A 25,448-nucleotide genomic window follows, 5' to 3' on the forward strand; every position below is an offset into this window, starting at 1 on the left:
TAACAGTTAATATACATCACTTGCTTTTCTACTGCATTACATCAGTAAAAAGATGGTCAGGTCAAATTAACAAAATGATTGCCTGTTTGTGGAATTAGAAAATATCCTAGAATATTTGGGCAAGTTACTAGGTTCTCTTTATCACAAATAAGGGGAGCCTTACTAAGGTTGTTATAGTTCAGGGTCGGTACAAACTTAGGCAAAACAAAGACAGTGGCTCATTAGAGAAGAAGCAAAGCTTTTTATAGGTGGTGTCTGATTTCTGCTCTCCCTTTCCCAATATTGAGAATTGTGTATTGTTAGACATCAAGAATCAGAAGAGTGAGTATATGTTAGAGCAGTTTGGTGCTCTAACAAATTTCCAACAAATTGATGAGTATCTGCCAAGTAAAACTTTGAACTTTTGCTATACCTTTTCAGCTACACTTTAATACACTTTAATAGCTATATATATATATATATAAAATACACTTTAATACACTTTAATAGCTCATTCCATAACTTTTACTTTATTATCTTTCATACATTTGTTCTTTATAATATGTAATTTTGTATTTTTGATTTCTATATTTTCTCTGTAATCTTATTTCTATCTTAATATCCCTGCAATGATACCATATCTTAATTTAGGAAATCAAGTTTACTTGAATCAAACTAGGTAAAAGTAATCTATGGTCTAAAGGTAAAGGTTCCCCTTGCACGTACGTGCTAGTCATTGCCGACTCTAGGGGGCGATGCTCATCTCCGTTTCAAAGCCGAAGAGCCAGCTCTGTCCGAAGACGTCTCTGTGGTCATGTGACCGGCATGACTCAACGCCAAAAGCGCACGGAATGCTGTTACCTTCCCACCAAAGGTGGTCCCTATTTTTTCTACTTGCAATAGATCTATGGTCTATTAACTCTTTATTCTCTTAATTTTGTATTCCCCTTTAAAGCTGTAGTTTTTACGTTTCTATCTCCTATTTATATCCTTGACCTTTATATCCCAGTTGCTTCAATTCACTTCTGCTTTTATTTCATACTTCTCATTTCCTTTATATTCCTTCCTTCTCTTGAGCCCCTGCTGATTCCTCTTTTCCGCGCTCCTTTCTCCAACATCCAGCCTCTTGAATTCTGCCTGTATCCCTCCAACGTATCATTCTATGAACTATTCTGGCTCCCTAGAATATTGTAGGTTCTAAATCTGCCTTTATCTTAATCGTGCTCTGGGGATACAAGATCTGTCCTTGGTCTTCCTTTGCTAGTGCCTTTGGGCCACTTTTCAGATGACTCATACCATCACTCATCTATATCCCCCACAACATGCACATATATATTTTAGTCAATATACATCTTTTTTCTTTCTTTCTGCAATTTCTAAAAGATGAAAACATAGATACAACTTTAGAAAATACTGACTTCAAGACTATGATTTTATTTATTCCAGTATAAACAGTTTACAGAAAGTATAAATATATTGCTGACAATTCCATGATTGGACCAATCACTGCCCATATAACATTACAAGATGATGGAGAGGAATACAAGGCAAGAAACATTCCCTGGAACGCTATAAGGCTCCCCCCACCTCCCAGTCCCAGTCAGAAATGAATGTTCTGTGAGAATGTAAGCAAACCAAAGGCATCAGATACTTTCAGAAGAACTGAAGGACACTGAAGTACACTGAAAATAGAGACATACTGACAGTTACATTGCTGAGAGGCAGGTGGGACATCACAGTCTGACTCTGACATAAAATTAGTTGCCCAATCTGGCTCCTTTCAGACAATTTGGACGTTCAATCCCATAATTCCCAGGCTACCCAAAAATTCTGGAAATCATTTGGGGAGCATCAAGTTGGGAAATGTTCTTTGCAAATGGAAAAAGACATATTATGAATGGTTTAACAGTTGTTTTAAAGCATTAACAGCTGTTAGGTACCAATATAAATTACAAAAAAACATCAGTCAGAATGTTAAGTTGAAGTAACTTCAAGCAATGTCTGGAAAAGAGTAGCTGTCACCATGCCTACAAGAAAGCAATACTGTGCCAGTCCAAGTAGCATTATGTAGGCAGGATCAGTATGCTTCCCATGAGGAATGAATAAAAAGAAGTGAAGTATGAGTGTCAGAGTTGGCCCTGAAGGAAGCTATCAAAAGAAGCAGAAAATTAAAATTAAAATCAAATTGAGATTGTGGAAGGTCAAGCTAACATGTTGTTGAGGGAGCAAGGGTGGTTACTGTATCTTCTTTGAAAAAGGAGATGATACAGAATTCCTGGAAGATGCGTGAAAAGTCATGACAAAGATCTAGGTCTGCATTTTCCATCAATTCTGGTGGAGATTTTGTATCTATATGATGGGTTTCATCTCTAGATCAGGTAACAGAACTGCTCCAGGGCTCCGTCTTTTCACACCTACTGGATGAATTTTCTTAGGTCATCCATTGATCAGCAGATCACACAAACCCTGGTTTAACTGATGAACGACGGCAGTTGGGGCAACCTCGTTTTCCGTTAGTCTGCAGGCACCTGCAATGGAAAAGACAGTAGGAAATATCTTAGGCTCCTCGATTTTATATTCCAAATCCTGATGGAAATGTCATGACTTTTTCTGCTATGATTTCCTGCATTTTTCACTGAAGTGATTGTTTTAAATACTGTAATATATTGCTTAATATTAATATTTTAAGGCTATCATCTTTCTATTCCTATAAAGAAATGCAACATAAACAAATATAATTAAAAGACATACTTGAAATAAACAATGATAATTGAAACAATTATAATTTAATTAAGGAATGCGGTGGCTTAGTGGCTAAGACGCTGAGCTTGTCGATCGAAAGGTTGGCAGTTCAACGGTTCTACAACATCTGTTTTGTGAGATTTTGGGCAGCTCACAATAGTGAGGCTGATCAAAAATCCTTCTTCAAGGCAGTCGTTTTTCTCTGGAGAGAGAGAGAGAGAGAGAGAGAGGGAGGGAGGGAGGGAGGGAGGGACCACTTCTTTTTATTTGTACCTGTAATATTTTCCTTTGATCCCAGGAAAAAAGGGAGAATTGCACTTTGCAAAGTATTGTACAACCACAAAAACATCTGCATATTTTTTTCTGTAGGTAGTGTTGAAATATGGCACTGGTGACTATTTGGTTGCCATGGTCTAAATCACTAACATGAAGTTAACTTCTATCCCCAAGGGGAAAAAAATGTCTTGCCAAAATTAATGTTGAAGTCTGAAGCAATTTACAGCCAAAATCAAGATTCTCACCTTATCTTCTTTAACCAGATTTATAAGAAGAGAAACTGGTTTAGGTGACAGAAAACCTAGTAGCTGAATACATTTACTCTAATATACAATTTACCTCCTACGTTCCTTAGGGTGATGTCTTGATCCATCTGTTAATGCATGATGATGTGGCTACCCATTTCCTTGAGAATTAAAATAGGCAGAGAATGGTGGTTCATAACATTCTCTTCTTATAAGGCAAGGCCTCTGTAGGACCATGTACAAGAATGAACTGAAGATTCCCTGTCCCTGAACTAGATCTTCCAAAGGGTGTTAATCTTCCTTCCTTCATTTTTCTCAACAGGCAATGATTAACATGTTAAGCAGTGAACATTCTTCTTAAGAGCATTTTCCAACACATCGGACTTTTAATTTTAAAGATAGTAGTTACTGGTTTCATTTTGCTGTTTTCCAGAACTGTTGCAGATCTCTTTTCTTTATTGAAGACGGCTGAACTGCTTTGCGTTTTATAAATGCTCATTCACTATTTTTCACGGCCAGTACAACATGTTCACAGAAGTATTTTGGTTTCTGAATATTTGCAGTGCTATTTAGTGCACTCTAAAGTTAACCCCGCTGTCAGACCCTGGCTGCCAAAAACACTCATCCATGAGTTCATTTGCTATTTTTCTTGCCATGTGGGCCCTGATAGCTCTTTGTTTACAAAAGGCTGCCAAGTTACTCCTTTACTCAGGTTGAGTGCTCAGTTTGAAAAGAAAAACAGGATAAATACATCAATACTTTTCTAGCTCTCATGCATAATTATTAAACATAGTGTTTCTTCTATTTGATCTGCTGATGTGCATCGCTTCTCATGATACAGCAGAATTAAATCTAAACAGATTATTTCTTACCATTAATTATAGGCATTTTGTTTGAAGCAATTCTTCCAATCCAGAGGTTGATTCAGAATCTATTTATATTTTGCTTTTATGATTCTACATATTTTTTAGACTATAAGACACTCCAGACTATAAGATGCACATTAGATTTAGAGGAGGAAAAGAAGAAAAAAAAATTCTGCCTCTGCCTCCTGTTTGCTGCTGTTGCCCATTCGTTATACTACTGTTCGTTTGCTGCTGCAGCGGCCCATTTACCGCCACCCAACACCCCCTCCCTCCACAATATTCGCTGTATAAGATGCACAGACATTTCCACCCACTTTGGGGGTGTGTGCATCTTATAGTCCAAAAAGTACAGTATTTCTCTTTCTCTCGTTTTTGAGCTGAATCCCTTGCTAATCTAATCTCTCGTGTACCATACTTTTTAATAGTGATAGTTTAACATGTTTTATAGTTTTAAATCTTTATTGGAGGCTGCCGCCTCTTGTGAGGCAGTTATATAAATTTGATAGATAAATACTTTAGCCTACATATACATGTTTTGTGTATGTAATTGTATTAAGTTAGTTTCTTCAAGTGCATATTTGAATTGTTCAAATATGCTGAATTGTTTCTTCAAGTGTTTCTTCTCTCAAGCTTGTTCCTCTGATTCATCACGGTAAAATCTACCTCTAACTCATTAAAATTGGACTGTAAGGATATAAGAAGCCAGCTAAGACATTGATTTTAAATGGAAAGCACATTTGTTAACATCTCTGTAATTCTAACTTGTTAAGTTTTCTAGCTCTCAGCTTTCTAATGCATAGATGCCTGAATGAGAAAGCACCAGGAAAAAAGGGAATAATCGCAACACACATTCAATTCAATCACGTTGTATAGCAGAGGACTGGACAACTTGTGATGTCTAATTAAATGCAGCTTCTGGCCAAGTTAGAACATTCTGCTGCATGCTTAATATATATCTGATTTGTCTATTTTTGGATAGGCAGGGTAAACAGGGCTGCTAGTAAGTTGTTAACCACAGCTGATAACTGTGCTTGGCTCAATGGGTCATGGGTTTTAGGAGTCTGACTCTCAAGCTTGTTCCTCTGATTCATCACGGTAAAATCTACCTCTAACTCATTAAAATTGGACTGTAAGGATATAAGAAGCCAGCTAAGACATTGATAAAATGATAAATTCTTGAGAAGGAAATCTAAGTAGGAGATTAAAAGTCAATTTTGGGAAAAGTACCCCAGCTTTCAAGGATAAAAGTTTCAGAGATAAGTAGTTGTTTCAATGGAATGGTAGAAAGAGATTTTTTAAAATCATGAATGCCAATATAGAACTTCCTTGTTTCATTCATTCTGGAGGAATTACATTCCCTTTTTTTGCCTTTAGGGTTTTGTTTTCTCTTATTCCAGCATGGTTTGTGCTTACAAACATGGTTTGCCCTTTTGCCCCTTACTTTAAGTGGAAAACATGGGAACAAGGCAATGCCTGTAGCTGGTGGTTCCTGTCACCAATGGATTCACCACACATGCCACAGTAGAGTTCCATTTCTTCAACGCATTCGTGGAACTTCACCACATGATTACGAAGCTCCCTCTGCTGACCCTTTGTGCGATAGATCCCTTCACAGAGGCAATGAACCTTCAGCAGACAAAGCTACAGAAAAGAGAAGGAAGAGAAAAATAACTACGTGAAGAGAACATTAGAAAGGGGACACTCCATGGGCCCAGCTTATTCCTAGTTACTGATTATCCAAAGCATCACATCTTTTAAGGGTTTGAAATGTGATGTTCTTTTCTCATCCCTTCTGCTGCTTTTTATTTTACTTGGCAGAAGCTCACCAACTGTCAGACAGATCCTTCTTTTCTTTGGCCATCTGTTGCCTCCTCTTCCCAACCTGTGCTTCTTACCATTCCTATTTGTACTTTGGGGGGAAATGAGCGATTTCACTCTTTGCTTACCATTTTATCTTATACATTTCAGCAATCACTTCTTTTTTCATATTTCCATAATTGTATACTCTGCAAAATCCTCCCTTCTGACCAGTTCCACATGAATAATGCTAGCAACGTAGACTGTTTAGGGCTTGGATTTCTCAGTGTAAGAAATTTTGTGTCGATATCCCTGATGCCCCAAAAACCACAGGTTCAAATCGTTTCAGAATCTTTGGGTTAAGACAGAGACTTTTCTAGCATCGTCTTTCCAAAGCCATAATTAAATACCCTACCGTTCAGAAGTCAGGAGCTGCAATTATTCCACTTTAGGAGATGCCCCACTACCCAGAATCAAAACATCTGATGCTAGCTTTCCATTCTGCTATGTAACCATCACGGGAGACCTATTTTTCTGATGAGTGACAGAACTTCATTAACAATGTCTAAAGGGTTGGAATACAAATATGGGCCATCACTGTTTATTCCTCCCTCATGATATTAGTGAGTTATTAATGATTCAACATAATATTTGGGTACGTAATTACATTTTCAAAACCTTGGAGGTCTGTTATCGGGCAGAATAATGACATACATAGATAAACCCGCATTAAACAGAACATACAGTTTATCATGAATATAGTAAAAAAAATTGCAGACAGGACAACTTACTTTGTTTCCTAATCCCTCTGCCAGCTCATGAGCCCTCTCAATATTTTCTAATGCCTGTAGAAAGCAGAACATACAGGTATTTGAGTCCATAAGACTTTGGGCATTTTACAACATTAAGATAATACAACAATAAAGCAGTAAGAATGTAAGTCATGTGCATCCAGGAAAAAAAGAAACACAGACAAATAAAATCCTAGGACTTGATAACTATCCAAACCCAAGGCCTGGAGGAAAAGCCAGGTTTTCAAAGACATCTTGAATATCATCAGGGCAGGAGCCATGCAGATCTCATAAAGGTTTAAGAGTACATACTACAACAACAAAAAAAAGGCATTCTTCCTGGGTGTTAATAGATGACATTGTTTAACCAAAGGAATTTGGACTGTGCATCCAATTGTATGGGACAGGCAAAACCTATCACAGCTAGGTAGTCCATCAAGTAATCAGGCCCCATGCCATGAAGTGTTTATAGGTGAAGAGGGTGAGGTGACAAGGTATGTAAGATGATGTCTTGAAATACGTGGTGGTTCTGAAGAACTTGTTGCCTGAATCTGTGATATGTACCTGATGTTCAGAGGGTGCCAAGATAGGGAGAACTGCATTAACCTAATCCCTGGAAGTCTAGGTAATACAAAGAAAGATTTACTCCCTCTATTTTATAATAGGTAAATAAGTACTACAGCTATACAAAACTATTTGTGTATATACTCTTATAAAATATATACATAAATACATATACACATACACATGGACACACAAAAGAACTAGTTTTCTGTAGTAATTAAAGACACTGGATTAAGAGCAAGGAGACACTGAGTTCTCATCCTCTCACAGAAGATAAGAAGCCAGATGGGTCATTTTGTGTCAGTCACTCTCAGCCCTAGACCTGAGAATCAGCCCTAGGGATTTGAAAAACATCCTGGAAGAAGAAATGTCAAACTACTTCCACAATGTTTCCAAGAAAACTGCCTTTGTGTATGAAATTGCCAGGAATCAAGATTTCATGGTATCCAAATTATACGTAACTATTTATATATATATTCTATCAGTAGACTCTGGGCAGTGTACAAGCCATAGTTAATAACCCTAATAAATGTTAATAATGTTCTTTACATGAAACCAACTACAGCCATAAAACTAGCTGGTTAGCCCACAGATTCTCATTCTGGGCCTAAGGCCTGCTGATAAGCAATGGTTTTTAATATCTTCTGCAATGTCAGAAAGGAAACAGCATGTATACCTCTGGGGTCAGCATATCTTATGAGAAAACAACTTTAGGTTGATCATTTCTAGATGCTCAACTACAATGAAGTTGCACATTGTACGTACAATGAAAAACTACAATGAATCATATTTGTTAAGGCAGCCCATGATGAATCCCAGCACTACTCCATTTATTCATTTTGCTTAAAGATAACTGTCACACAACTAGGGTATTCATCAAAAAATACATTGGATCAACAGTTTTGAATACAAACTGAACACTTGTTTCCTCGGTATGGATGTCACTATGTGGACCGAAAGACCGTCCATAGGAAAATAAAAACTTCATGCATTTTAGAGCCCATTTTGGTGGCTCATAAAAATGCAAATGAATCTAATAGGCTGTAGTTTCTTACTGCAGCCTATTACTGACCTTGTCGAGGTCCTTTTGCATCAGCCAGCACTTGGCTACACCAAGCAGCACCTGAACTTGTCCCAGACGGTTTCCAATTTCAGTCATGATGCTTATGGAGGAATCATAGCGGGGAAAAGCTGTCTGGGTTGTAAGAAAAGGTGTCAGTCGCTGTCAACTACTGCCCTCAGGCAGCCTCTTCCATAGGAGAGGGTCTTACCTGTACATCTGCTCGGCTGCGGTGGATATCAGCAAAGCAGAGCAGGCACTGTGCTTGCAAAGGACGATCTCCGTGCTGAAGGGCAATCTTCATTGATTCCTAATAAGACAAGCTTTCAGAATTTGAACTCAAGTTGAACTTCTATCACATAACTAAGTTCTAAATTGTGACCTAAGAAATGGGCGTCTGAGTGAAGGAAAGGATGTCTTATCCCAGTCGCAACCCACATTAAAGACAGGATCCCTTCTCCCAAATTGTTTCAACAAAATAAATGGTTGAAGGAAGAGGGAAGTTACGCAGCTTGGACCTTCCTCAAACGGTCAAAATACTTTGCCGTTGCTTCGGAGTTTTATTGGGTTCCTTCGCCGTTCAAAAACCACCTTCTTCCACCAAAGAAAAGAATCTGTGTTCTTATTAAAAAAAATTTGTGGCCTGTACTGATGTTTATAGATAAAGATGGCTTTCAATTTTTTTGCCCCATAATGGGGCTTTATAACCAAAAAACAACTGTATTGACAGTGGAAGCAGTTGCTGCAAAATGGCTGTAGTACGGCCAACAAAACACGCCAAAAACTAAAAACGGGTCTGGATGGGGAAAATCAGGCTTCGACTCAACCCCTCCAAGACTGAGTGGCTGTGGATGCCGGCTTCCATTGTCAGCTGACTCCATTGCTGACTGTAGGGGGCAAGACATTGGCCCCTATGGAAAGGGTTCGCAATCTAGGCGTCCTGGATGTACGGCTGTCTTTGGAGGAGCTTATGACAGCCGTCGCCAGGGGAGCTTTTTATCAGGTTCGCCTTTCCTAGACCTGGATTCCTTATGCACGGTCACTCATGCCCTTGTCACTTCCCGCCTGGACTACTGCAATGCTCTCTACATGGGGCTCCCCTTGAAGAGCACCCGGAGGCTCCAACTGGTCTAGAATGCAGCTGCGCAGGTAGTAGAGGGAGCAACTCGAGGCTCCCATGTAACACCTCACCTGCGCAAGCTGCACTGGTTGCCGGTGGTCTTCCGGGTGCAATTCAAGGTGCTCGTTACCACCTTTAAAGCGCTCCATGGCTTAGGACCGGGTTATTTACGGGACCGCCTGCTGCCACCGATTGCCTCCCATCGACCAGTGCGCTCCCATAGGGAGGGTCTCCTCAGGGTGCCATCAGTCAGACAATGTCAACTGGCGACCCCCAGGGGGAGGGCCTATCCCTCCAGGGATATGTCGACTCCCTGACCTCCAGACTTTTCGACGCGAGCTCAAGACATTTTTGTTCCATCGCGCAGGGCTGGCCTAACAGTTTTAATGGGGACTTTTATTAGAGTTTTGTTAGAGTTTTAATTATTTCCAGCCAAATTTAATCAGTTTTTTAATAATGTTTTAATTTTTGTATTCTTGTATTCTTGTTTTTTACCTTGCTGTAAACTGCCCTGAGTCCTTTGGGAGAAGGGTGGTATATAAATCAAAATAATAAATAAATAAATAAATAAATAAATAAATAAATAAATAAATAAATAAATAAATAAATAAATCAGTTTGCTGCAGTAGTCTAAATAAAAAAGTGATTTAAGCATAACTCAATGTGGTCAAATCTGCTTTCTTCAGAAAGTGATGCAACTGACATAGCCCCCCCGCCCCCCCCAAACTGGAGAGCCCTTTAACTTTACCCAGTAGACTTCCCCCTACTCCAAGAAGCCATGCTTGTACCTCACAGCATTCCATAGCATCTGGCAAGCGCCCCAGTTTCCGATAGGCTACAGCCATGTAGAACTGGCTCATTGCTCGGTACTTTAAACTCCAGCCCTTTCCATAATCATTCACCAGCTCTGCTGCCTTGCACGGGAAAAACAGAGCTTTTTCATAGTCCTTGAAAAGAGAAGAAAAAGCAAGGAGGAGGTTGAAAGGAAAGATACAGAAAAGCTTCAGAAATGGTAAGAGCTATGATTGTTTAAAGCTATGAAATCTTTTAAGCTTTTGACTGGTTTTGATTTTTCTATGGTTAACAGTGGGATATAAATCCACCAAGGAATAATGTTTATGACAACTTGTAACCTAGACTGATTGCTTTAAAAATTACAGTGAAAAAAGCCATGGTTTCAACCTGGTTTTATAAGAAGCACCAACAAGGAATTTGGGAATGGTAAATTCTTTGGAATATAAGATTACCCCATTAATTATATTTTTCTGGTTAAAAAAATGAACTGGTGATAGTTCTGTAAACACATGTGCATTATATATGTACACATTCTGAAATGTGTAATGAGAGTTCAACATGGCAAGTTTCCACTAAGTAGGAAAAGTCTCTCTTAATTTGAGAGACGCTTCATTTGAGTTCACAGTAAGAAGATTGAAAAATGATTATTGTAAGTAAACTTATCCAAATTTATACCAAAATAAGCAATGTTAATGTTGAGGGCATGAATTTTCTTAGAAATAGCTAAATGCTTTAAATTTCATGTTCAAAATATTATCAAAATAAGGAAGGTTCTCCAAGAGCTTTACATACAGCAATATGTAATAGATATTAAGTTATACATTTGATAATCTTGTCTCACAAATGGATCCATAAGCATTAGCATAAAATACTTTGCATATAATCATATAATGATACTAACTTAAGCTATAATAATATGAAAATGATTGTAATATTAAATCCTTGAAATATCAGAAAAGCTTTCTCCTTTCTTTCATTTACTGTTAGACTGGTGAAAAATATATTGTGATTTCTCAGTGTTCTTTTGTTTCATATCCAAAAATAAATAGACTTTAAGAAAACAGAATGATAAAATTAGATCGCCAAAATGTAGAAAAACACTATTTAAGTCTTCCCATTAGCTAGTTAACATCTAATTTTCTGACAAATAATATGCATGTCCAAAATGGCAGCCTGTGATACAACAATCTTAACTTTTTCTGGAAGGTTTTCCCTATCTAAATACATGAGTTGAAAAATAGTTCCATTGAGGCAAGAGATTACGAAGAGTTGTATCTAGGACCTTGTGTGGACACCAAATTAATAGCCAAAATCCCACAATATTACAAAGCCACACAATATTTTCGCATGTTTTCCCTGATGTCTCAAGATTTTAGATCATAATTCTAAAAAGTTGTGAAACTAAGCAAATTTGCAAAATTTCAGGCCTTACCTAATCAAAACATTATTTTTTATTTAATGTTGACATCCAGAGTCATGTGTGGCATTGTTTCCCCAAACACCATGTACTTGAGCTCTGATTTATGTGATGGTCCTCACAAGCTTCATATCACAAAGTTATGGTTCACAGAAAGAAAGCAGGTGGAAGCTCCTGGATTTTAGGTTCAATCTACTACCTGTACAATCCTTCAGACAGTTGGAAAAGTGTCTCTATTTCCTTCGCTTCCATCTGCATTTTTAAAACTTCTACATTAAATCTACATTTTCTTGTCATTTCTGCAATACTCACTTTGAGGTGTGTGTAGAAATTTCCTAGGCTGCAACAGACGCGACACTCAAGCATCTTGTCATCATTGTTGTGTGCGTACCGTAGAGCTTTCTCAAAACACTCCAGAGCTTTTTGGAAGACACTGAGGCCAAGGTAGGCATTGCCCATGCTGAGATTGACTTGGCCATTTAGTTGCAGGCCCAATGTTGTACCTCGCATGTTCAGGCAGGTCTTACAATAGGAGATGGTTTTGGGGAATTCGCAGAGCTTCTCGTTGCTCCGTGCCAAATTCAGGTAGCTCTCAGTAAGGTAGTCAGGATCCTCCAGTTCTCGGGCGGTGTCAATCTGCATGACTGCAAACTTTTAGCAAAAGAACATAACATTTAAGAAGCAACAAATCTAATCCTAAACTTCAGTCGTAATGAATTTGTGTAATTTTATTGATGAATTTTTAAACAAGATTAAAACCAATACAGGCATTAAAAAAGAAACAAAGAAGAAAAGGAAGTATAGTGAATAAGTAAAATAAAATAATAAAAAATAAAAGATTATAAAGAAATGGCTTCAGATCTTTTGGGCAGCAGTTATAAAGGCATTTATATTTTACACTTTTTCTCTAAAGTTACTTCGTAATTTCCTTCTTTCCAGAAGCTAACAATAAACCTATAAATCATAAGTTTTTTTTTCCCAGTAAAAAGTTAAAAAGGGGTTTCCAATCACTGATAAATGTAATTATTCATCTCTCTCTAATCAAATTGGCTAATTTTGCCATCTCTGGTGGCTCTGACACTTTCACCAACTATAATGAATTCAGAATGGAGCCAACCACAATATTCACATCAAGATTGGAGTTGACAATTTGGACCTACTCTGTGGCAGACAAGGCTCAGGGCTACAAAACTTACCTTGACGCCATGTGCAAAATAGTGGCTCAGGAAAGCACTCAAATACTAAGGAATGTGGTGTCCTGTTTGCATATGGTTTGATTGTCTGCTTTTGTAAAATATTATCCAATTTTTAATAAATTAAAAAGGATATGGTTGTTTTTCTCTTCACTTAAATGAAATTTAGAAACAACGAAAAGAAAATTGTGTAAGTAAGCTAAATAATATTACATTAAATAACCTGTTGTTTTATTTCCTATTGATGTATTTTTACCTACCGCCTTGCATAGAGCCAGTCTTGGTGATTTTGTTTTATTAATTTATTTCTCTGTACATGATCAAGACAGAGATTAAATGGATCTGGGCTGCAGATGCCTGGTACTCATACTGAGTAAAGCTACATCCACAGCATCCGGATATTTAGAAGTCTCGGTATAAGCAATAAGATGCTTTTAAAACCAGTTTTCAGTTAACTTCTGGCAGAAAACTGAAATGCTGTCCTGTATGGAAAAGGTTCAGAAGAAGCTCCTTCCCCTTCCTCTAGACATTTCTAACTTTGATGAACAGTTTGTTTTGAATCATAAAGGGGAATCATATGAAAAAGAGATGAGTATTTCCAAAGAAATATTTAACTCTTAACAGTACAGAAGAAAAAGTAATTTCTTCTCTTTCCTAATATTCTGTATAGATTAAAGTAAAGCCTTATGTATTTGCATTCTAAAACCGTATTTTATTTTATTTTCCTACAGGCCTTCTAATGCTATTTTATCTCCTTTCATATCACAGCTTCTAGCTGATCAGTTCTTATCCTAGGACTCAGGGTGATTTACAGTTAGTGCTGCTATCATGTATGTATGTATGTATGTATGTATGTATGTATGTATGTATGTATGTATGTATGTATGTGTTGAGCTGTGATGGCACAGGGGTACTGCAGTACTGCAAGCTGCAGGCTAACTCACTGCTCACTCCAGGAGTTCGATTCTGACCGGATCAAGGTTGATTTAGCCTTCCATCCTACTGAGGTCGGAAAAATGAGGACCCAGACTGTTGGGGGCAATATATTGACTATGTAAACCGCTTACAGAGGGCTGTAAAGCACTGTGAAGCAGTATGTAAGTCTAAATGCTATTGCTATATACTGTATGTATGTATGTATGTATGTATGTATGTATGTATGTATGTATGTATGTATCTATCTATCTATCTATCTATCTATCTATCTATCTATCTATCTATCTATAGATAAAACATATTTTGTAAATCAGTTCCTGAACAACAGGGCTGTGCAAAGCATTCAAAACAGACATTTTGCATATGAGTCAGTACTAGCAGGGTACCTGTGTGCAAAGTGTTAAACTAGCCATATTCTTTGGGATGTGCTTTGCAAAGGGCCTCTTTCAAATGCTTTGCACAGCACTACTAAGCAAATTGTCTGTGATGAATTCTGCCAGAATAGACTAAAGAGCTAATTCAACACAGAAAGTACTGTTATAACCAGAACTGTGGAGATATGGACTGAAATACTCAACTGGCAATGGAGTTCACAGAACAAATTTCACTTGAGCTCTTTGGAGGAAATCAGGATAAAAATAAATTATAATAATTGGAAAATCCCTTTCAGATCCCAGCTGATTTTTTTCCTTCGATTGCTACCATTTTAACCAAACTACTTTAATACATTATCAATTTAAATCTTATAAAAGCTGAATGGATACTCTGAATACAGTCCCTCTGAATACAAAACATCTGAAAGAATATCTACTTGCATATTGTGTTTTCAAAAACACCATCCATGGGCTTTATCCTAACAGTCTGGAGAGGAGTCAGATCAACACATCAGGTTCAAACTACTGTGAATTTATGGAACTTACATTACAATTTATGAACAAACAGATTTACTGACTTCAGCATTATGTCTTTTATTCCTCTCCCCAGCCTGATTTTTGTAACATCTTATTAACAAAGAGAGTGGAGGATTTTAAACACTGGCCTGAAAACCTAATAATACAAATTTGCAATACTCCTCAAAATATCAGTGGATGGATAAACTCTTCTTCCTTATAAAGTGTTTTTTTTTCCTATCATCCAATCAGCATATGCTATCAGCTGTTATAACAACACTCTATTCTTTTGTCCTATGCATGATCTTTCATGATTAGTTTAAAATTTTTTCCCCATAAACTAAAGAATTAACGTTAGAAATCTCTAGTCCAGGGCTGTCAAATTCCCGGCCCATGGGCCGAATGCATTATGCACTGGCCACACTCACACCCTGTTTAGTGAAGGGGAAAAAGGTACCGATATGTCATGTGACGTTCCCCTGACGACATCAGTTTGACACCCCTGCTCCAGTCAGTCCCTCCAAAAGTAGTTGAACCTCTCTTTTTCGTTTAATGGTTATAGATCCCATTTGGATGTAGATTTAAATCCTAAACCCTGCTCTACAACCAAGTTACTACTATATCTGCAAGAAATATTGTTCCTCAATATTTTCATCATTAACACAAATATACCTTAACTGAAAGCTCACAGGTTTATCAGTCTTGCCTTGATCCCTTAATAAATTTCTTAAAACATTTGCAACCCAAATTGTACAATATTAAATATAGCAGACTGTATATGGGTATGGGTATGTTTCTAAACTACAAATACAGGTAGTCCTCGATTTACCACCACAACTGAGCCCAAAATTTTGGTTGCTAACCGAGACATTTGTTAAGTGAATTTTGCCCCATTTTACGACCTTGCTTGCCACCATTGTTAAATTAGTAATATGATTGTTAAGTGAATCTGGCTTTCCCATTAATTTTGCTTGTCAGAAGATCGCAAAAGGTGATCATATGACACTAGGACACTGCAACCACATGGAGATGCTGCAATGGTTGTGTGTAAAACGGCCATAAGTTACTTTCTTCCAGTTTCATTGTAACTTCAAACAGTCACTAAATGAACTGTTTTAAGTCTGTACACTGTATAACACCAGTGGTGTTGGGGGTTAAGGGTTCTAACTCAATTCTACATTAGATTTTCCACAGGTTTCTCTTTCCTACTTTTCAGAAGATCTAAAGTTGCATCCACAAGGTAATGAATCGAGAACAGGAAAATTGTCTCAACTCTGGATCGTCTTGTAAAACTCCTCCTCACCCCTCGAACAGAAATAATTGAAAAGAAAAGTCTTTTGAATTAAAGGCAATGTATATTGAAAATGATGATTGATTTCTGCAGCATTTATTCAAAATTAAAAAGATCTTGAATTTAAGTTTTTCCAACCAACATTTAATAGAAAACAACTTCTCAGCGAATCTATTCATTTATTTATTAGATTTATATGCTACCCATCTCACTCTGAAAAGAGATCTGGGTGGCTTCTACGCCAACCATCACATTGTGAAAGTAGTTATTTTGAACAGAAAAAAAGAGAATGTTCTATTCAATTAAATAATGCTGAAAAATCTAATGATGTGCCATTTGGAAGCTACCTTCACTAGCAACACAGTATAAACTGTGTGTGTATATGTGTTTGTGTACACACACACCTGCACACACATATACGGTATTGTTTAATCTACAGTTATTTTATACAGCTGACAATTCTACAAAATAAAGGAGGGCCACAGCATACGGCGTCTCAGCTTTGCAAAACCACACAACCCCCAGGTACACATGCAAATGGCTAACGCTGTAACACCCAACATACTTAATCCTGCAGATGAGAAACTTTTAGATTGCTCATTAGGTCTAGGACTGCAGGTGGAAATGCAGAGTGGCGATTTTCAAAGGTAAGAATTTGGCAGGGCTTCAGGATCTGCTATTTTAAAAGAATCCCAACCACTGCTACGTTTGCCGTTTGGTTATCCCTGAACTGTAATCTGGAGCCCTACTTTTCTACCCACCACCCTCTCTGTACCATAGCAAAAGACATGCAGCCAATCAGAATGCTTTACCTTTAACATATCTTTGTACCTGCCCATCTCCGAGTGAGCAGTGATGAGGCATCCCAGAACTCGAAACCTGCCAGCTGCATCTGTGCTCTTTTCCAAAACCCGCAACCAGACTTGAAGGGCCTTTTCTGTCTGACTGGACTGATACAATTGGAGTCCTTTTTCTATCTGCTGCTTGGTCTGGTCCTGTCCCATCTTCTTCGTGCTCCGGAGCTGCATATACCAACTTGTCAGAAGAGTAGACCTGTCGGAGTGGCTGTATTAGATGGGCTAAAAGAAACAATTACAGTGAAGTTGGTGCTAAAACAGGAGGATGGACTGCATGGTGCCAACTCTCAGGGCCCACCGGAATCTCTAATGGCTCAGCCTGGAGGAATGTCAATCGGAGATGGGAAAGAAAGGCCCACCCAAATGTTAAAGCAACCACCCTGATCTTCTAGAATAGCATCCTCCGTGTTGCTATCCTATCAGAGCTTTCTACAAGCCAGGCCACAAACAAAGTGGAAGACAAGAAAAGCACAGCAAGGAAAGCAGGAAAGAGCCTAAGTGGCTGGAGTGAAATTCAATCGGAATGGACCCTCCCAAGCCCCTCCCTTCCACTGGGGACAGCTGTGCCTGCCAATCCTTGCCATGTGATCTCACAGGAATGTCAGACTTGGTAACCCCCAAGGTCAGAAAGCGAGCCGGAGCAACCAATCTCCTTCCCTCTGCACTGCCTTTATATAAATACATCAGAGAGGCCAAATGGAGCCTTTCTTCAACGAGTTCATGTATAGTGGCAAACGCAAAATGAAGGGAGGTTGGAGATGACGTTTCAGAGCTTTAAAAGGAGAAAACTTTTCTTCAACCAATTAACAGGGGAAAAAAATAAATCACCAGAATTATTTCTAGTGAGATGGTCACTAGATAGAGCTAGAAACAAACATTTTATATACACTATTTTATTTCAGTTTTGACAATCTGATTTTTGTTTTAAAAACAGAATGCTATACGACTGTTAAAAATGCAAAAAGGAACAATCAAAAACAACCAGGAGATTGTTCTATCTACTTTACAAGGAAAGTTGAAACCCCTGGGAGATTTTTTAGTTAAGAAACTACTTTTGGGAGACCATGAGAGATAAATAATGGTTTGAGAGAGAGAAGAAGCAAGCAGGCTGTTTCTTGGCAACCGAGGATTGGGGGAAGAAAGAGGAACAGCTGAAGGACTCCTGCTTGTCAATTTTCATTATTCTAGCTTAAAGTATTTCCGCTGTTCTCTCTGTGTCAAGTCACCTGCCAGTTCTCATCCTAAAACCCCATCCTAGCGTGGTGTATCTTACTCTATAATGTGAAAAAAAGGGTGCCATTTTCTTAAGACAGCATTTATTCCAACGGCTGAATTGCAATCAGCTCTTTCTGAAAATGTGGGCCCAAAAAACGTTATTTTCAGAATGAAAGAGGCTGTGTGAGAAGCTAGATACTTTATGGCTACCTCATTGCTATTTCTGATTTTTTTGGGGGAACAGAACGTGTAGAAATGAACATAAGAATATATGACACATGGAAGCATAAAGGAAGAAAAGGAAAAGGGAACTAGGAAGAAATTTTTAAAAAGGGATCTATGACAAACATTGATGCATGGAATGGAAGGGATTAGAAAAGTAATATTCATACAGTATCTTTGAATCTACTGGCAGATTTAAAAGCCACTGTGACTTACTAGGTGTTTTCTGGATAAAATTGCTCATGTGAGTTGGACACATCATGGGCAGAAACCAATGAGGTGACTGAGGCAATCTCTTGTGAAGTCACCTAGCATTCTTTTGAACCCGTGGAAGCCAAGGAAATGGAGAGCTTCACATTGTATTAGCTCAGTCTCCTGGGGGGTTTTATTGGAAATATCAGAGAAAGAACAGGCAACTGTTGCCAGATATGCATCTCTACTTCTTGGTTAAGCAGGAGCCCCAGTGGGAATCCTAATCTGGTGTATGGAAGCTGTGAGAGACTCAATGGGATGAAACAGATTCAATTATAAATCAGGGGTCTCCAACCTTGTCAACTTTAAGCCTGGCGGACTTCAACTCCCAGAATTTCCCAGCCAGCAAAGCCCCCCCCCCAAATAAAAATAAATAAAAATAAAAAAGCTGTAGGTCCAGAAGTCATTTGGCTTCGTGTCAGTTTCAACACTGATTTTAGATTGGGTCAAACTCCATCAGATGGAGCAGTGGGTTTCTCTTGGATTCAAGATCCTGTTTGAAAGCAAGTACAAACATGGACAGCAAGACCTTTACTGAGTTTCATCTAGTACACCAACCACCTTTGCTTGTGGTGGAATGTGAGACCTGCGTAACAGTCAATCATACCCTTATCAGTCCACCCTTGATTACTGTGTGTTCTACTTGGAGCTGCCCTTTACAATGTAGGGAAATTACAATTGTTTAAAAATCTAACTGTCCAGTTGAAAACTATTTTAGCAAAGAAGCAGCTATGCTACGATATGACACTAGTTATTAAAAGCTTTCAAAGTACAAAATGCTGGGGATGACTTAGAATACCTGTGGTTTATGGCTTGCATCCTTATTACCTTCATGACCATGTACTTTTTGATTCTGCCCATACTCAGAAGGGATGTTGCTGTAGCCCTAAGGAAGAATAAGATAACTGCCCATTTTTTGAGGAATGGGATCCTTCTCTGCCAGATTTACAAAGCGGTTGTAAGAAACAATGCTGTCAAGTACAAGCAGCCAAATCCACACATGTAGAGTTCAAGCTAATTACATTCTGCTTATTATACAGCAATCTCCTCAGATTGCTTGCCTTCTCTTGGGAAATGATAGATAAGGTTCCATGGAGCCTGGGAGGGGTGTGGTGGGGTCAGTCCTGGTTCTCTAGTATGACCTCCCACAAGCTTTTGAGCACTAGGCACCAGTTTCGTGTAGTTTCCATGGACCAGAGGGGGCATGGTTTTCCATGCTGCCTATACCCCATTTTGTTTGCAGTCCGGTTTCTGTCATGCTGTGGCCCAGTGCTGGTCCATGGAATGGGGCCGGGGACTCCTGCTCTAATGGCTGTGCAACAATGCAAATCTAACCCCATCTTAAGTCCGCCTCCCTGTTTGGGCATTTCTAATCACCTAAAATGTATCTATGTAGTTGCTGTAATTTTAACTTTATTGGATTTTATGCTGAAATGCTGCTTTATGTGTTTCTCTATTTTTATAGTGAGTCACTCAGAATATATGATATGATATCTGGGGCAGCAAGGAAATCCAGTGATTTATTGGAATCACCCTTCAAAATTTCTTAGGTAACAGTCCCAGTACATAGTGCACTGATTCTGGGAGACAGAATGGGAATCAGATTTATGCACAAATTTATGTTAGTGATAATGCTGTATTTTAAACTTTTTATTAACTTTTTCTGCAGTGTATTGAAAGAGCAGCTTACCTGCAGGAATCAAATAACTTCACCTGTATGTGGTTAAAAAAAAAGATTTCTGCCATATGTCAGCTGACATATGTTCTGCTATATGTCAGCTGGCAATCAAAGCTCCTTTTCAGTTTCAAACATCAGTAGCTGTAGAGAAGGGCTAAGACAGTTAAGACACCTGTGTAAGTCAGTACTCTAAAACTGCCACTGCAATGTTTTATTTTTGAGATGAGAGGAAAGAAAAAAAAAATTCTCTTGGAATGTATTACTCCCTTGCAGTATATAGCTCAATCCTCAGAGCCAATTAGGAATGTGAAATTTGTCTATTTTAAACATTTAATTCTAACATAATCTATTTAGAAATGCTTTTAACTACTCTAAGCATGCAGCATGAGATTATATCCCAGATTAGAAATAATTGGTTTTCAATACTTCTCTGTATTAAAAAAAATAGTATCAATAAAAACTTCTCATAAAAACATTATATTATAGAATTAAAAACCAGAAATTCCTTCATCTGCAGTTCAATTCACTGTTATCTCATTTCGTTGCAAGTGAGGACCAGGCTAGACAGTTGGTATGTGATAAAATGCCATGATTTTTTGGGGGCAACTGTACCTAACAAAAACTTTGGGAAGAGCTGAAATTTAGTAGCTATGTAAATACTTGTAAAATGCATGAGAATCCAATTCCCAATCAGATACATCTCTGTCTAAATTCGTAATGCCAATTGAATCATATGGAAAATGGTTTATTTCAGAATATGACAAATACTTAAGTAGTGTTGCTGGGATTTCAGTGGAATCAAATTTTTAGTTCTTGAATTATTTATTAGAATTCAAGAATGGCACAGCCTACTAGATCAGGCTGGAATTAAAAATCATGAAGGTTCATTTAATAACCAGATTATGTTTTAAGGGACTTGTGTTCCTGTTCTGACTTTGCCTGAGCATCACCTTTCATTCAAAAACACAGGAAATCTGGAAGTGTGTCTATGGTTTACCTAAAGATTAGATTTTTGAACTTGTAGTTGGGGGAGATAATAAAAAACCAATAGCAGAGGTCTTTCTTACACAATTCTTAACCTCATTCAACACTGGTTTCACTTTAGTATTAACATATAAGAAATATAATGATGCTTACAACCATTTTTATCAATGTCAAATTGATTGTTCAAGTGTTTCCTTCGTCTTTCACTCATGCTTTACAAATGACTTCAAAATAGCTTTTCAATTTTCTGTTGTTTAATGTACCACAAAACAGGTGATGCAGAATTTTGTAATGGTGCAACAGAGGGCACAATGATGACTATATACTCACCCCATACATTTGAAATTAAGCCATTCAAAACATTTCCAAAATCATTTATAGAGATTATTCTAGCAGGAAAAATATATAGCAGAAATGGTTCATGTACATCATTAAACATTATTATAAGGACAAATGTTTCTCATTTTAACTTGATCTAAGGAAAAATCCAATTACTAGTATTTATTAGGTGGTAGAATTTAGTGCTTATTTAGAAGGTAAAAGTTTTAAAAAATGCCAATTAGCTGACTTTTAAACCTCACAATCTTATCTTGTAGGATTTTGCTTCCTTTATTTGGTATGGTAAAAAGTAAAAACAATTTGAAGAAATGCATCCTGCAATATAGGTCTTAAGATTTGTTTGTAGTACAAATAATTATAATCTATATTCAATATAAATACTTATAATAAAGTTATAATAGAAAGTGTTGAAGTTTTGCAAGGGCATTAAAGATGCAAACACAGTTGCAGGAATTAGAAGAAAGAATCTAAAAGACTAACTATATTGTTTATTTTTATACTTTAAAAATGTGGCAGCTTTCCCAAGATAAACTTAGCAGAAAAAAACTGAATGGAGAAGCATTTTTGTATAATAAACTATTCCTCGTGTATATTTGCCTACCAGAAAAATCGTTGATGAAACTGGCCCAGCCAATTTACGTCAAGGATAGAAAATAAACCTTAAAATGAAATGCTCAGAAAAATAATTTAAATTAAGAGAGGGGAAAAAGGTGAGCTTTTATATTTGGGAAGCAGCATGCCAGTGACAGAAAAGTTGATGTATATATTCCACCTTCTCCTATGTTTAGACTAAGCAACACTTTTTTCAAATACCCGGATACCAATATACCTGTTCTATATAAGTAAATACAAGGATGACACAGAAATTTCTTCTCAAACAGTTTAATAGCAAATAAACAAAGGGAGATACCACACTTGGCATATACAAAATGACTTCTTGTCTGTGTGTCTGTGCAATTAAAACAGCTTTAAGTTCCCCAGTGGGACAAAAAGAAACCACACACAAAGGAAGAAAATTCCTTAATACATACTCGCTCGTTCCAAACTTGTAACAAAACTTTCATTTTTTAAATCCACTACACAAACTCCGTGATCAGAAAAGCAACATGTGCTTCTTTTTTAACCACTAAAGTAAAATCCATAATTTTCTACAGAGTACAACACAATTTCACACAAAAAAGACATTTTGTTTTGCAAATCAAACAAGAAAAAGGAACAGTTCAAACAGGGTAAAGAAAAGCATTGCTACAACAGAATCACGACTTTGAATTGATTAAATCCTGTTAAACTGCAGAACAGATTCTACATTTGGTCATAGTGGCAATTTGTTTTCTTGTCACATTTGTGAATCACTTTACATTGTTTTCTAGTAGAAAAGGCAAAAAACTGTACAAAACCCCTAGTGTTAAATACAATGTTTGTACCAATAAAAAAGCCCACAGGTTTTTTTTTCCAAAATGTAAATTTTCTTTTTTTTTTTAATTATTCACAAAAAGCAGCTAGAAATAAAAGGCAGCTGCTGCTTTACTGTCTCAAATCCATTAAAACCACCACAGAATTATTAAAACAATCAAAGGAAAGAAAGGAAAGGAACATCTAATGTTTGGCATTTTGGTTTTCTCCAGAGATTTTTTTTTTTACCACAGGATTCTCCAGAGTTTCTCATGAAACTGTATGCGCATTATAAAGAAATGTATTGGCAAAATTAATTAATACACTGCAAGGCCTTGACTTCCCTGCCATCAGACACCCCTGTGCATTGTGACTGTGAGCCTAAGGTCAATCATCTCACAGCTGTACCCCAAATAATGCAATGATATATCCCCTTTCAAGTCACTCTCATCCTTAGAGATGCTGATCACAAGGTTGAGAGAAAAACAAATACGGAGAGAGATTACCCATCCAGCAAGAGAGTTGGCAGCTGGTTTTTGCCAACAATAGAGTGAAAGCTTCCTAAGGCCTAGATAGGTCTCTTACATGTTTCTACTCTCCAAATGTTTTGTTTCACATTCCTTCCTCCTGTTAAAATTCCTTCATAGCTTCTCCTCCACCCCGTTGCCCCTTGTGCTTAGTCCTTACCACAGGACTTTTTACAGGTGCTGTGAAGCCCCTGGACTATATCTCAGCTTCCAAAGCAGATCATATGTGCAGCAAAGCTGAAGCATGTTTCCCAGAGAAGGATAATCTGTCCTATTTCTTCATCAGGCCAGAAAAAAGAAAAAAAAAGGAAAAGGAAAAAAAAGAAAAGTAAAGAAAACTGCATGTCTCCTAACCCAATTAAAGAACAAAACTTTTTAAAAAAATTCTCCAGAGAGGAGATTCCCCCAGCTAAGGCCCCTGAGAAAAGGAGCCGGGGTTGGTACCCTGTTCAGGTAACAGCCAACGTGCTGTTATATTGTGCTTGTCACTTGGAGAAAAGAGCCAGCAGTTTTGTGCCTAGGCTTACAGATTCCTTCTATGGGATATATACGACATGCTATTTCAAGTGTAAGAACTGGAGAGCAATCAAGCTTCCATTCACTGAGAGTCAATGGTGTTAAAATTTCACAAAGCAAGTCGCATATTAAACAAGAGGTACAAATTAAGGCTACCCCAAAAGAGCCTGAGCTCTGTTGGATTTCAGAAGCAGTATTACGCAAACATCCCACATCTTTCTGTTAAACTTGTATCCCTGCCGCTGCCACCATGACCATCTGAACAGTGCAATCAAGCCCCTGAGACCTTTCCATAGCTGTGATAATAGAGCAAGGTGCAGATACTGTGTAAAGCAGTCTAAATGCACAGGAGATGTCCTTACATGACATATGATCACAAGTCTGGCATCCAAAGAAGGACAGCTTTGAAACCTAATAAATTGCTCAGTTTTTGCACCAACTATAGAAAACAGAGGTGAAGGGTGTGTATATATATACAGGATTGTGAAGAACACAGCAGGAAACATGCAAAACGTTTACAGGGGCATTATTTGAAATTTTAAAAGAAAAACAAAACAAAAACAAAAACTCACATTTTGCTGAGGAGATTGTAGTTACAAAAAACTAAGCATGCAAAGGTTTAACAAAATACAACACCAACTTTGATTAAATTCTCACTGCAGACAAAGGCTGATAATCACACAGGAAGGAAAAAGCAGTTAAGTGCCAGGGCAAAAATGCAGCTACAATCAGGAAAACGTGTAGTTCAAGTGTTTTCTGCTGAAGCTACTCAAGTCAATGAACACATGCTCTCTCCTCAAGCATGGCCAAGTAGGTTCAGCAAAATGTGACCAGAAGCCTCCTGAAAGCTTTGAGTTGCATCCTTTTACTTTTTCCTTCAAAGATTTTTGTTGAAACTAAGCACACAGAAAAAACTAAGCCTAGAAAGTGATTGGCTGTATGTTCACAGAAATACAAATACTCCACAAGGTATGCTAGCAAGGCTGCTCTGAAGACAATTACAAAGAATCAGAATCACAAAATCAAGTGGTTATCTTATGAAGTTCTAGAAAAATAGAATTCTTTTATATTCAAATGCAAGTTTAAATATTCCCCATCAGCAGTCTTTCTAGCAAAACCAATTTGGCAGCACAAAAAAAAAGAAGGAAAAAAAGAAGAAACAAACATAATAAAAATACACATCAGCATCAAAAGTCAACACAAGGTCAAAGGGTGAGAGTTCAAGCATCAGAGAAGCTGAAGAGACAAGGATTTGGACGATGTACTTGAACGCCACATCGACATGCTTTAGGCACAACGATGAACAAACGGCAGGAATCTAGAAAAAAACAAACCAGAAAGAAGGAGACCTACTGAGTTACACAGAACAGTACATCCAAACAGAGAGAGAAAGAGAGAAGAGAGTGAAACAGGAATGGGCACTGTACAATGAGACCTCTTGGGGAGGGGAGTTGACAAGGAAGGGCAGCACATGCCAACAATGAACAAGTAAAAGTTGAAGTGC

At 37.7% G+C, this 25,448-nt stretch overlaps 2 protein-coding genes across 16 annotated transcripts in view; both read right to left on the reverse strand.

Moving 5' to 3' along the window:
• Window positions 1–1,023: 1,023 nt before the first annotated feature.
• On the reverse strand, window positions 1,024–22,223 carry RAPSN (receptor associated protein of the synapse). Of its 3 annotated transcripts, XM_058161847.1 has the most exons (8): window positions 16,775–22,223; window positions 11,965–12,303; window positions 10,229–10,387; window positions 8,532–8,630; window positions 8,333–8,455; window positions 6,697–6,750; window positions 5,550–5,749; window positions 1,028–2,507 (listed from the first exon to the last, which is right to left on the reverse strand). In XM_058161847.1, exons 1-8 carry the CDS (start codon window positions 16,988–16,990, stop codon window positions 2,435–2,437), a joined length of 1,263 nt encoding a protein of 420 aa, XP_058017830.1. In that variant the 5' UTR covers window positions 16,991–22,223; the 3' UTR covers window positions 1,028–2,434. The 3 variants fall into 3 exon arrangements, 2 of the variants coding, with proteins under 2 accessions (XP_058017831.1, XP_058017830.1); XM_058161848.1 differs by lacking the exon at window positions 8,333–8,455 and having other exon boundaries at window positions 1,024–2,507; XR_009152562.1 differs by lacking the exon at window positions 1,028–2,507 and having other exon boundaries at window positions 5,684–5,749; window positions 5,935–6,750.
• A 152-nt stretch (window positions 22,224–22,375) lies between these two features.
• The window catches only part of CELF1 (CUGBP Elav-like family member 1), a 51,819-nt gene continuing 48,746 nt past the window's right edge, over window positions 22,376–25,448 (reverse strand). For all 13 annotated transcript variants that reach the window (XM_058161830.1, XM_058161831.1, XM_058161832.1 and 10 more), the window contains one exon: window positions 22,376–25,262. The gene's annotated coding sequence lies outside the window, so the exon portion shown is untranslated. The remainder of the gene's footprint in view (window positions 25,263–25,448) is intronic.

This window comes from Ahaetulla prasina, chromosome 1 (assembly GCF_028640845.1).
Source record: "Ahaetulla prasina isolate Xishuangbanna chromosome 1, ASM2864084v1, whole genome shotgun sequence".
NCBI classification, from domain to species: Eukaryota; Metazoa; Chordata; class Lepidosauria; order Squamata; family Colubridae; genus Ahaetulla; species Ahaetulla prasina.